At 41.4% G+C, this 14351-nt stretch overlaps 1 protein-coding gene across 1 annotated transcript; it reads left to right on the top strand.

The window, feature by feature from the left end:
- The first annotated feature begins 1278 nt into the window (after positions 1–1278).
- On the top strand, positions 1279–13280 carry LOC144733687 (uncharacterized). Its single transcript, XM_078615717.1, has 4 exons — positions 1279–1287; positions 3269–3409; positions 3953–4080; positions 7708–13280. The coding sequence occupies exons 1-4, from the start codon at positions 1279–1281 to the stop codon at positions 11177–11179; spliced, it is 3750 nt and encodes a 1249-aa protein (XP_078471843.1). The 3' UTR covers positions 11180–13280.
- Positions 13281–14351: the final 1071 nt, after the last annotated feature.

Below are 14351 nucleotides of genomic sequence, written 5' to 3' on the forward strand. Positions count from 1 at the left end.
TTCCCAGCGTTTGAGTCATGAGTTCGCAAATAAATAGCTTTGGCCTCCTTTACATGTTCCCACCTGCTTACGGACAAAGCGATTATTTATCACTGGTGGATTACAATAATAACAGCATTACTCATGTCAAACCTGCCCTGCACTCGGCACTGAGATGCAAAAAGTGAAAGGTCAATACAGTGTTATGGAAATGGAGAGAGGGCTGCATAACTCACGCAGTGTGGTGGCAGGTAGTTGTGAATGTAGAATAGCATTGGAGAATCTACGCACTGGTGGAGTACTGCACACAGTTTTTGTTGTAACTCCTGAAATCAATCGGGAAAGAGGGCAGCGGGAGGGGTGGGCTCTTCTGCTGTTAAGATCTAGAGCACTCTGGAGATCAGCAGGGATGGATTGGGGGGGGGGTGTTTATGTGTTAAACTAGTGTTTCTGTTGACAAGCCCATTAAACGCTATGGTAATGTCCCTTCGGGAAGCATCTCACTGAGCCTATCTGGAAACACTCAGAGGCACTGTGAAGCACAATAAATTCCACACTAAGCTATGTGTTGCATACCATTCCTTTCCCCCACTGCCATTGGAAGTCAACAGAAATTCACGGTGGAGTTTAGCAGCGTGGCTCTCCATTGTATCAAAAAGTTGATGTGATGGAAAACTTCATAATGAATGGCTCGCTGCTTTAATGCAGTATCATACATCTTGGGCTCCTCTTTCTATGCATACGATGTTTAACCATTATCCAGGGTATATTTACAAATGGAAGCATACAACTTGAAAATAAAATGCTTTACTCTCATGAAATTGTCCCCGAGCTTGCCAAGACAAATCTGAATATATATCTGTGCAGAGTTTTTTTTTCTATAAAGTCACAAACTAAATTTCGATTTAAAGCTTTCGTGACTGCAGGGATTCATCTTCTTGGTTCTATCGGTAAAGTCACATAGAAGGGAAATAATACAATAATAAAAATAAAACATAATAAAATACAATTCTCACGACGTTGTCTTTCCGACAGACATGTTCTTCACCTGAGGACGGCTGCTTGCGTTGTGGCCGAAACGTCGTGAGAATTGTATTTTATTATCTTTAGTTTTTATTATTTTATTATTTCCCTTCTACGTGACTTTACCGAAAGAACCAAGAAGAAGTCACAAACTGGTAAACAACAGTATACCCATGACTGTGATACGTGTGCAACGCTTATCACGCAAAGTAAACACTGTACAAAGTACATGCGTTGACAGTTGTGCTGCAGCGCAGACGGCACGCTGCCGTCGAAATGCCCGCTGTGCGTTTCCAACACAACAAACTCCCGATCATTAAACAAAACTCAATGCCACACAAGTAAGTTTTCGTGCCGTTATCTATTATACATGTTTAATTCAGTATTTTTTTCCTTCCTTTTATTAAACATGAATCTGCATTATATTCTACAAGAATGTAATGTTTTATTCATGTACATTTCTGGAAGAAAAAAAAGAGTATGCACGATTGATGTGTTGGCAACCGTGCAGGGCTGCTGGTTGCCACTTGCTCACCGTGTCGACCTGCACGCGGCTCTCTAGGGAGCGTCTTGTGGATGGACTGCTCGTGCTTCCTGCCAATATTCGAACAACAACTAAAAATATCAGGTTTTAAAACGTATCCCAAGCAGCAAGGTTTTACCACATTCTCTATTGCTTCGATATTGTCTTTTATTTGAGATGTGTCTCAGCACTGCACTGTTTGATGGACATTTCCAGTAAAAGTTAGCAAGTGTGTTTTTTTTTATGGAGGATTCAATGAGTTTGATACTATACTGCTGCGGGAAGAGGGTATGCAGGGTGGTGAAGTCGTACTATGAACCCAGTAGCCTGAAATCGATCCCCAGGCATGACTAACATCAGTGACGAGCAATAACTGAATTGATCCTGTGCTCCCCACCATTCACCTACCCGCACTGACAAGTGTGGTGAAGTATGGTCAATAAACCCCCACTATTGACAGTGGGCGTGTTTTCGTATATTTCGAGTTTAACAAAGAGCTGTAAAAAATATTTTGGTTCTATTATTATACAGCACTGCATTTGTTGGAAGTCGCATGACAGACATCTAAGTATGATTCCTGGCCATAGCTAAAATCAGTGGTCAATGATATCTGAACCGAGCCTGTGATGCACCCCCCTTTACCAACCCACACTGACCATCGTGACTGATATAACGTGGGGAGTCCTTTATCCCCCCCCCCAAGGTGAATTAACAAAGGGGTTATACATCATTATTTGAATTAGTAAAACAAATACTTCATCCTATTGGAAGTTAGGAATTCCGTATGTTGCTTTTGCACGTGCGTAAATGATCTAAGGCGATGTGTTATATTCTTCGGACGCATTCATTCTTCTCCTTCATTATTTTTTCTTAAAAAAAAAAATGTTGTATTTTTTGTTCCAGTCCTATCCCGATTATCGTCGCGTATCCATTCAGACCTCTCGTAGGGCAATGCAACCCTGCATGTTAGGGAGCAGATCACAGAAATGGCTATTACATGGCTACCTCTGAGGTCACTTCAAAGTTACTTATTGTCCACGTAGTACAGGGAAACACTCTGAGGGCAATGTCCATGACAGTCAAACTAATATTTGAATTCTGAGTGCTGGAATTTAACCAAAGTGCAGCACCAAATTGAATGTGATGGTTTTACTGGTAGGAACCACCTGGTTCCACCAGCCCACAGGGGATTATTGTGTCCGTCCGTCGAGCATCAAAAAATGGGAGGGGTGGGGCTGGGTGGAGAGGGGAGGGTGGGGAAGGGCTGGGTGGGGAGGGTGGGGCTGGGTGGGGGGTGGGAGGGGTGGGGCTGGGTGGGGAGGGGCTGGTCATAACCTACTCACGCCGGCTTGTGCCCGCCCTCACAGTCAGGCATATTTGCGGAATACACCACGCCGTCGTTGATTCTGGCCATTGACCGAGCAACCCAACGTTCCTACCAGCTCCCTCCGCAGGAATGTGTTTTTGAGTTCAGTCATTGGTGACCGCCTGAGACCATCATCTCAATACACTTAGGTACCCTGTTTAATTACAGGCTGTTGGTTGCCTGCATTCATACCTAGGATCTCATAATCATAATCTTTATTCATCCTGGAGAAACCCGATGAGTTCTAACGCTCTTTTTTCACGGATGTCCAGTAGGGGCGGGTCAGATGTCAACACGGCACTCCGACCTCTGAGCCGCCGGGGTCACTTCAACATAAATGCTTGCTCCTGTAATCCAGTGCCGTCTCCGTTTTGCAGGAGCGGGGTGAGGAGCAAGGGGTCACAAGGGCCCTTGAGGATCTAAAGGCCAACTTTTACTGCAAGCTGTGTGACAAGCAATACTACAAGCACCGCGAGTTCGACAACCACATTAACTCTTACGACCACGCACACAAGCAGGTCCGTTACAGCCTCGCTGGCGACTGACTGTGCACAATGCTCCACTCCAAATAGCGACTCACTTATTAAAGTAAAGGAAAAGCCGTTTATTCATACTGGAAGAATCCGATGAGCTTTAAAACTCGTTTTCACAGATGTCCAGTAGTCTCCCTCCTTGGCAGCAAGGCATGCTGGGCAAATATCTGAAATGGTGTGCTTATATCAGAAGTTGTCCTCGGCCTCCCCCTATAATTATACTACCCGGTGCAATTAACTACTTTTTAAAATAAATCCAACACGTTCATCAATAACATTTGATTAAATGGACAAACAATACGTTACATACAATTGTTATATAGCATAAGGATGTGTTCTTTAATTTGAATCTTGTTTATATAAGGTGCGCTTGTATGCAGTTTACACTTTGGTAAACATTTATTGTAGAATTACTTGGAATGTGTTTGTCTTACCATGATAGATAACATAATCCCTTGTTCCCTGGAAGTGCACTTCTGAAACTCTAGAGGCAAAGCTCTGCTTGTCGTGCCTATGTCCCCACCACAGAGGCTGAAGGAGCTGAAGCAGCGGGAGTTTGCGCGGAATGTCCTCTCTCGCTCTCGAAGGGAGGAGAGACGACGGGGACGAGCCCTTCGGCGTGTGCATTGCCTGGCGGAAATCAAACAGCTGCGCTGGTGAGCACATCCTTGCAACTAGCCACCTCAGCTGCAGATCACCCGCGCGATAGCCCGCAGCTTCGTGTGTCTTCTCTCATGGTTCCAAGCAGCATCTACGTGGCCGCTCAAACGCCTTGCCATATGCAGGATGCAACGCCGGACACACGTGCCCTGATTCACCTGTTTTCCCGGAAACCTTTTCTGCCGATTGTCAGCAATACAGGCAAGGAGAAGCAGAAATTAGATGGTTTTGTGCCTAAAATTAGGGTAAAGTTATTTTTTATCTTGCGTGTGAATTAGGCCTATGTTTTTTGCACGTGATCAAGAGTTAATATAATTAATTGTATTTACACAAAGAAAAAAGCATTCTTGTTTCACCTGTTGTGTTAAAAAAAAACTGCATACAATATTCGCATGCAAATAATGCATAACCATATGATCGCATGATAGCATTAGTGACATAATATGCAAATGAGCATTTTTTTCTAGACTCTGGAGGGTGAGAAAAAACTTAATTGTGAACAGCCCGTCACTGATTTAATATTTTACACAATTGGGTTATTGAATGGACAGTTATTAATCTAATGAACAAATGCCACCGAAATTCAACAGTTATGTCTTATATAGGTTATTATGCCCTCTGCCTGGCTATGATTATCTTTGGCCTAATAATAATACCTTGTTTCAACTGGGATCCTGTGAATTTAGAATATATTATGGATGTCACCAATTGGTCTTTGACTTCACAATCTGGGAATGATTTGCCCATTTTATTTCCATTTAAGTGACCCGGTAAAATGGAAACTATCATGTAAGCAGAATCAATCACCCATGCTACCACACATTCTGCAGGTTGCTACATTACTCCTCTTACACACATTATGCAGGTTGAAACATTACTCCACTTACATTAACATTAGCTGCCTCGCCGTTGCTGCGACACCTGAGCTACGCCCATGTTAAACCTTTACCTGGCAGCCGTTAATTGGTGGAAACCCACCACCAGCACCATCGTTGTCGACCACTCCCTTCACTTACATTAACATTAGCTGCCCTGCCCATGCTGCTGACACTTGGGCTACGCCCATTTTAAACCTTTATAAACAGTTTGCCTTTTAGTGGCTTACCCCCATTTTCCTGATGACGACCGCTTGTGTCGCGATCTAAACGTCATGGTTTTTATTTTTCGATTTAAAGCTTTCGTGACTGCAGGGATTCATCTTCTTGGTTCTTTCGGTAAAGTCACGTAGAAGGGAAGTAATAAAATAATAAAAATAAAACATAATATTTTATTATGTAAGGTCACGTAGAAGCAAGTAATAAAATAATAAAAATAAAACATAATAAAATATTATATTAAAACATAATAAAATATTATGTTTTATTTTTATTATTTTATTACTTCCCTTCTACGTGACTTTATTCTTATTTTTCTATGTGACTTTACCGAAAGAACCAAAGAATATTACTCCTCTGTTAGGCAACAATAAGCATTTTCTGAGATAAAACTCAATGCACTCCGTAAAAGTGGTTGAATTAAAGTTTTGTAATACATTTTGTTAGTCAAGGTTGTAACACATTTTTGTAACCATATTGAAATTGAACTTACACTTTATTTTATTCTTAATGTGAAAGTGGATCAGTGTTCATTTGGTGTAAAATCTAATTTATAAACGCAGAAATGTATTTATGTCATAATTGTAAAGATTGTTTGTTTCTACTTCAGAGGGAAACTACTAATTTTGGGTCTGGTGATAAATACAATATATATTTTTGTATCCCAATCAGCTTGCTGGCTGCAAACATGAGCAGATGCTCACTTCTATTATTCTTCACTCCAATGCCAAACTTACTAATCATTCTATCTCTGAATTTGTTTTTATCAGTGTTTGCATAAGTTACCCTTTGAAACTTTCAAATGCATTTTATCTTTAATAGTTGCTAAAGAGAAACAACCCCCTGAGACGCCGATCAAAACCATCACGTTACCATACATAGCAGGCGTTACCAAAAAAAATTCCCAAATCTTAAACAAACTCAAGATCCAGGTCCGATTCAGTACAGTACACAAAATCCGTGATCTAATCCCATCTGTGAAGGATGTCATTCCTGACATGCAATATCCTGGAGTCTACAAACTAAGTTGCACCTGTGGTGGGTGTTACATTGGGGAAACAAAAAAACATATCTCGGACTGTGTTCGCGAGCACCAGTCAGATCTGAAACACGGCAGAACTAATACCTCCGCCGTGGCTGACCATTGCTATAACGCTGTGGGCTCTCATGATATTGTTTTTTGTCGAGACCAAGGTACTCTGCAAACCTTCGGGCTACTATCAAAGGTTTGTTCATGAAGCCATCCAGTTATATAAACACAGACACAACTTCAACCGAGATGATGGGTACAAACTGAGCAATCATTGGAAGGATGTCATTAACCAGGTAAAACCTTAACTGCTTCATGGTGTTGCCTTCATATCCGCATCTCCAGTCTTCAGCCTCCCACTCCCAGCCCCGCCCACTTCTCCCCCCCCCCCCCCCCCCGATATTTTGCCGTGCTCGCCCTTTAATCCCTTCCAGCAGCGCCTCACTTGGCAGCGCTCCCCTACCCCACACCCCCCTCTCTATCTCTCCTCCCTGGCTCCTCCCCCTCTCTGGCTCCACCTATATAGCCTCTTGTTACAGCAGCCCTTTTGCCCACTTCACCAATTGTTTTATTGCTGTGGTTGTCCCACCTGATGACGGACGCTTGTGTTGCGCCCGAAACGTCGTGATTTAATGTATTTTATTTTATACCTACGTGACTTTACCGAAAGAACCAAAGAGTATCGTATAGCCACACTTAACTCAGTGATTAGTGAGGTTGTTTTTTTAAAACGCGTTGCCTCAAACAATAGTGTGTGCGCCTCTGTAATAACACACTACACTAGCACGGGTAAAGAAGCTTGTATTAAATAGTTTTCCTTCTGAGTTCATACACACGTTGGTTTAAAAAAAAAGAGTAACTTTAATGCCAAATAAAACTATTTTGCTGCCACGGAGGAGGAAAAGAGTTGACGCTTTATCAGACTGAACTGCTGTGTTCATAATGCGCATGCACACACACTGGCGCGCAGATGTATTCAAATTAGATATTGCCTGCATAACCACAGGGGCCTTCTAACATTTGCATTGTCTGTTTTCATCACAGGAGAATGATTCAATTTGCAGATGAAATTATCTTTACGACAGATATCGCTATGAATAGATTCTCTATAAATTCACATTGTATTAAATTGCTAATTGGATAACGTGTTTTTTTTGTCTTCAGTATATAGGTCTTTGTTGTTTGATTGTATTAACAGTTAGAAGACTTCACATATAACGGTCCAATTTAAAAACGTGTTCATATAGTCTCTAAACGGCGAGTTATGCGATTCGACCATAATTTGTTTACTTCTGTACATTTGTAAACAACAATATGAATGCCCCCCCACCTCCACCAAGATGGCTTGTCTGCCTTAAATACAGCGCAAAAACAAGACACAATCAGCGCTCGCGTACTCAAGTCGTGCTAAGACGGACGATTGACCCAGGCGCGTCGTGTACGTGCGGTGACATTTCATTGCTGCTGCTGCTGCTGCCGTTGTTGTTATCAACCTGCAGTATCCCTGGGAGCGACTCTGCCGCCCAGTGCAGACAACCAGGCAAGGAGACGGTCCTGCAGGGCGAGTCGCGAGCAGCTGGGGGCACGCAAGGGACCGGCTGCACTGACGAGACGGCGGAACCCCGTGCCCTCGGAGGAAAGGGAGATTCAGCCACGAATGATTCTGCGAGCGGATCAAAGGGCGCAGTTCAGGGCTTGCGGGTGCCAGATTCTCCGCTGCTGAGATCTGTCACGCGCTGCCCCGCGGTCTCTGCGCCCAGGGTCGGCCTCTCGTTCTCGTTTGCTCGAAAAGTTAACGCGAAATTGGAATCGTCGGCAGCCGTGTTTAGCGAAGATACAGAGGAAGTCGTCGGAAATAGGGGTGTGAGGATGCTTGCAAACAATGGCAGACTCACATCAGTGCCTGGGCTGGTGAAAGCGGATATTAAAACTGGAAGCAGATTAAATATAACTGAGGATCACACGTTTGCAAAGTCAGAAAGAAAGAAAAATTCCGTGGAAAAATGCCAAAAAGAAACCGCACACCTGTGTACAGAGAAGCGTCAAGTCTTGAGCTCTTCAACGGCATCAAACATACAGAATACATTGTCTGTTAAGAATATTACCAAGGCGTCGTCAGAGCAAATTATCAAAATAAAGGAACATTTGACAGACAAAACTAAAGATAACATTTTAAGCAGTGGTTCAAATTCCATCAAACAAACAGTTGATTATAATAATGATCCTGCCAGAAACAAAAATGTGCATCGAAAACAAGCTCCGACAGAAAGCCATAAAGCTGGCGCCCCACGGGATTTAGACGCTGATCAACTTTTCCCCAACAAGAACTGCCTTCTGGAGGAAGCGTCGAAAAAAATACCAGAGATGTTTTTTCCTGTGACTAATGCGGACGAATCCGCCACATTGCAGTGGCCAACAGAACTTGTACAGTTCACCAAGACAGAGCCATCTCTCTCTTTCAGCTGTAATCCACTTTCCTTGAAGTCTCCTCCTGAGCAAATGAGGTTAAGCCAAGCCTTCGATTGTCAGCAATGTCATCCATCTGTCATGGCAGACATCAGTATTGAAGCGCACACTCGACAGGACAGCAAGAAGTGCGAACTGACAGGACTCTGCCTTGAAACGACACATGGCCACAGCCTAGATCCGGAGCCGTACGTTATACAGGACTCTGAGACAAACGGTACAACGAGCAGCGCCAAAGATCACCCTTTGTGGCACGAGGGAGGTAATTTGATACAAAATGAACTTTCAGATTGTTTTTGGAAAGAAAAGAATCGTTCAAAGCTGAAAAACAATTTTAAAAGAAAATTTGATAGAAAATGCACACTCCCGGGGGAGAGCAGAGACAAGGATTCGGGTTTTGCTAAAGAATGGTGGGCATACAAGCACAGAAATAGGAATACAAAATCAATGGAGCATTATGTGAAATCAAAGGTAAGTAAAACAGAATCACAGTTGGAGGAAAACACACAGAAGAAAGTTGAGAGTCAAAATCAAACGGCTATAGTCTGTCGTTTTCATTCAAAGGAGTCTACCGACAATGCTGAGATTAACTGTAATAACAGCATTAGGGAGGTGGAAAGTAAATGCAACGATTCTGCATGTAGATCAGCATTAGGATTTGATGATGTTATTTGTCAGAGGCCCAATGGCATGATGCATCATTCTGTATTCTCCAGCTACTCTCTGCATAATGACAGCCCTCGCTCAATGCTGCAAGGAAACTGGAGGAGCAGTTACAAATCTGTGAGTTACTCGAACTCATCTGTACGATGCAGCAATAATTTATGCGGAAGGAAACACCACACATCAAACGGAAACCATGACGCCAATGAATGTTACGGCAGCCATTTCTGGAGGAGCAAACGTAATCGGCATTGCTGCGTCACTGCCAATAGGACCGAGCAAAAAGGCGCGGCCACAGTTGAGAGTTTGAGCTATGTTTGTAACTCGGGCTGCCAGGAGCCCAGCAGTATCAGCCACGCCTGTCAGTGTCCTACGCAAACACAGCTTGCCTCTAAAGTGAGAAAAAACAGTTTGTGTCATGATCATCTAAAGAACACCGGCGTAAATAAGAAAAGCTTGTTTAAACAACATTATCTTCATGACAGCAAATCTCATTCCCATTTTGGAGTTTACAAAATGTCCGAAAAGAAGAGCATTCAGGTGGATGGTCCGTACGTGGAAAACGCCAACGTGCCTGTCCACGTGCCACAGATAAATTGTGAGAGCCAGGACTTCATCGAAAAAGAAAGCTGTGAGACAATTCAGACAAAAAATGTGGATTCTCACAATAATACAAATGAAAATGAGAAATGTACAATCTCAATGCTCAAATCACAATTTACATTAATGGATGTATCTAGACAAAATTGTGGACAGACTCTTTCACATGGTGCAGACAATTTGGATTTCGATATGTCCAGAAAATCGTATTTGATCAAACACGTTGCTGAACAAGAAATGACCACTGGAACTCCACAGAATGTGAGTATACTTACAACAAAAGAAGTAAATCCAGACGTCATTGTGTCCCAGAGAGGGAGCGTGACCGACGCTAAAGCAACCGTTTCAAACAAGCCCGGTATATGCCGGGTAACAAATACTCTTGAATTAAGTCCAGCTAAGAATACCTACATTGCTGATGGAACTAACAGGGCTGGAAGTTGCAACCCTTGTTTAGAAAATGAGCCTGCTCAAATGGAAACCATTCAAAATGCAATCTCACATAATTTGGCAATGGCAAACAACTCATTCCCATGCTCCATAGCCCAAACAAATAACAGGGTCGCACTGGAAGCAGAGCATAGCGTGAATGGCCATTTATATTCTGCCGACACAATTTCCTTTACAGTTGAAGAAACAGAAAAATGTGGACATTTGCGACATGAGGCTCATCTACACTTTCAGCAACAGTTGTTTCCCAGACTGAACATCACTTCAAATACCCAGCCGCAATTTCTCAAAGCACCTTGTCACAATCCTGTTTACTACCAGGCGCCAGTGCCCCAAACAATAGCAGCGTCCTTTTCCAACGTGAATCAAACCCTCTTGCAACATCAGGCATTGATTTATACAGCACAGTTTCCGATCTCCAATGGGCATATACACCAAATTCAGCCCTTCGTTCATATGCAGCCTTGGGGACAACTGCACGCAATTCCTCAGCAAAACGTGGCACGCATTTCTATTGCACCGACAGCAATGTTATCACCGCACCAAGCCATTGTGGCAACTCCTGCTTTGCACTTCATCCCAGCTTCTAACACGCTCAGCCAAGCCATATTCAACATCCATCCAATAGGGTCTCTGTGCCCCACTATACATGGCCTGACACATGACAGCATTTCCATGCACCCATTGTTGCACCCTGCATTTGTAAGGCAGGATGTCCATCATCAACCACATTCGTTGCTACATTTCGGAATCAAGAGACAAGAGATGTACATTAGACTTCCGGCAATGTAATTGTATATGTTCTTGAGACAAATTACTCCAGAGTCATTGTCAATTGAAGATATTTACGCACAAAATTAACGACCAGGTTGGTCATGGTTAAATTGAGTGGCTCGCAGTCAGACGGTTGCAGATCCAAATCCTTGTTGGGGTATGGCTCAGCCCATCAGCTATCCGAGATCATTAAATAAGTACTGTACCACTTTGTGGAGAAGTCAACAGTATTATGTATGGATAATCTCAACCCTGTCATAGGAATGGGGACTTTGGTTCATGCCTGTTAACAGGCTCATTCGAACAAGAAATTACTTTGACTTTTTAAATTTACTTATACAACCTACATGTTTTTAACGTGATTTCGCAATTGTATTGTTTGATATTTTTTCATATTGTAAATATTTTAAATGGCTCTGAAGCTTTGATTGAAGTTTCAATTTACATGAAACAATTAAATGTCAAACTTCATATTTGCATTAAAAGTTGATACATAAATCACAGACTGATTACAAATCCCCTCAATGTCAAAAAAGCTAGTCATGTGTTTGGTTATTCTTCGAGCTTAGGTTTTAATGCACCCGGTGGTCTGGAATTCACTTTATGATCAAATGTACTGCCATTATAAAGATATTAAGGAAAAAGCACAGAATATATTAATTCAATCTGTTGTTGAAAATGTTTAAGTGGTATTTAATTATGAAATTAACTTAATATATTCCCACAAGTTTGGCTTAGAATCACGCAATTCCATAAAATAAGAAAACCATGTTCAAAGGTGTGTTCACATTTCATCACCCTCAAATGAACCAGGAGTATAACAAGGTTGTGATTTTGAGACTGTGAATTATGGAATATTTATAGCATGGTTTGAAAATATTTGACCTTTGCAGTGCCATTATCTTTAATGTAGAATATATGTAAATAAAAACATGTGTAGGTAATTTCACCTGACTGTATGGGAGACATGTGCTATGTTCATGATAAGGTATTCCACATTGTGTGAATGTTTTGTCAATCAATTGCTACTTGCTTCATATGTAAATGCCAGGTTTTTGGAAATTAATGTGTTCATAACAAAATATGTTATTTTTAAACCAAATTATTTGAAAGACTCAAGAGTATTTACAGATTCTTAAACGAGATAAAGTATGAATCTTTTCAACCACCGTACTGAACTTTAAGCTCAGTTTAAGCAAATATTTAAGCCATCAAAGTAATGTTTATTTAAAGCATGCTTACTGTGCAATGCTTTTCGAGTGACACTGTTTATCAAAAATACACTGTACATGCCCAATTATTTAAATGACATTTCATCATTTATTTAGAACCGATATAAAAATGCACACTTCTTGTTGAATTCTTATTAAGTACATAAAACATTTATTTTCCAGTATTTAAGCCATCCTGTACTGTACTCTTGTAATTCGGCAGTGCAGCGAAATCTATGTTGTTCTGTACACCCCCCACTCTCACCAACACACAACTGACCAGTGTGGTGAAGTATGGTCAAATATCCCTCCTTGCCTGCACGGCATGGGGAGACCTTCGTCCAGGAGTGGATTGACAAACAGTCTGTACATGTACTTATACATTAGTCATTAAAGCTGCATGAGTGAACATATAATTGTTGTACTGTACTGTCATAAAAAAAAAAAGCTTTTCCCCAGTCCAATCCCATCCCGACAATGCCATCGTTTCTTTTAGACGAGCTGTCTGTAATTAGTAATGGGTATTTGTTTTTTTGTTATTCCATAAACTGCAGTATCTTTACATTTAGAAGTCTGGGTATGGAAAGGAGTGTGAACTTTGGTGTGTGTGCTTTTGGCTGCCACGTAAGCCCAGTGAATAATTTCATTGAAATAGAGTTATTTTTTTAATGAAATAATAGTACTCTCGTATTTATTGTAAACTCGTAAATTGGTTGTAAATAACGTATACAGTATGTGGAAATTAATGTCACCATGGTGTGTTGAGGTACACATGTTATTCTCTAAAATACTGTGGTGTACGTGGAAATTAAATTGCTACGTACTATATAATAAATAATGTTGATACCTTGAAAGAGCAAACGTCAACCAAATTAAATCAAGTTATTACATGACAGTATATACTTATATTCTTGGGTCTTTCGGTAAAGTCACGTAGATAGGTTCAAAGAAAATAATTAAAACATTTATTTTCTTTGAACCTATCTACGTGACTTTACCCAAGAATATGAATTCCTGCAGTCACGAAAGCGTACATACTTAATTTATTTGAACCATCAATTATAATTCAACATTGTTTATTGCTTCGTGTACAGCCGAATTCAACCATCGCATTTCTGGACATTTCTTTACACCTGTGGGTGTTCTTTTGGTTTTAAAATGACATTTACGGAAAATATTTTGCATCAATGTGTGCGCTTCATCATATAGGTGTGGGTGCTCTTAAGATGCTGCCACCGTTATCAATCCACTCTTCTACGAACTTTGCATTGCTGACACCATCACCTCCAGTTACATGCCCTCCTGGGTGCCTTCATTTAATCACTGCATCTTCTGGTTTTCTATCGATTTTTTGGTGTTTTGTTAGAGTCCTCTTCCATAACTCAGTTTGTTCATCAATTGTCTTTACAGTGGCCATGTTGTTCCAGCCCAAGTCAACTTCTTTTTCACGATAATAATGGTTGCAACGCTTCAGATTCATTGCTTACACAGTATGCTGTACTGGATTATCAGCATTTTATTTTACGTAAGAGCAGTCTCTCCAGCAAATTCATCTAATTATACGTGCGTTTTCACGGATAATTGGAGTAAATTTGCAGATAACATTGCGGATAATGGGACTTGCGATAGCCCCCCACCTGCGGCCCTCCACATCGCCACGGATAAGATGAGTTCTAATCTACTCCCTGGGGTGACACATACTGAACAGCCAGCATATAATGTTTATATCCACCTTGTGGGTAAAATAACAACAAAAAGATAAGGGCAATTTCACATGTTTTGAAACTGATTTTGAACTGAAAATTGGAATAGAAAAGAAAATGCATGCCCAATCTTGTACATTGATTGCTGTTAAGACAGAGTTTATGATAAAGATAATGATCGCGCTGATGATGACATGTGTTAGATGTGGCAAGCGTGCGATAAATTATTACAGAGTTTGCTTGCACTGTCAGCCTGCAGCCATGCAGTGACTTGAG

Source organism: Lampetra planeri, chromosome 2, assembly GCF_965212315.1.
Source record: "Lampetra planeri chromosome 2, kcLamPlan1.2.h2, whole genome shotgun sequence".
Taxonomy (NCBI): Eukaryota; Metazoa; Chordata; class Hyperoartia; order Petromyzontiformes; family Petromyzontidae; genus Lampetra; species Lampetra planeri.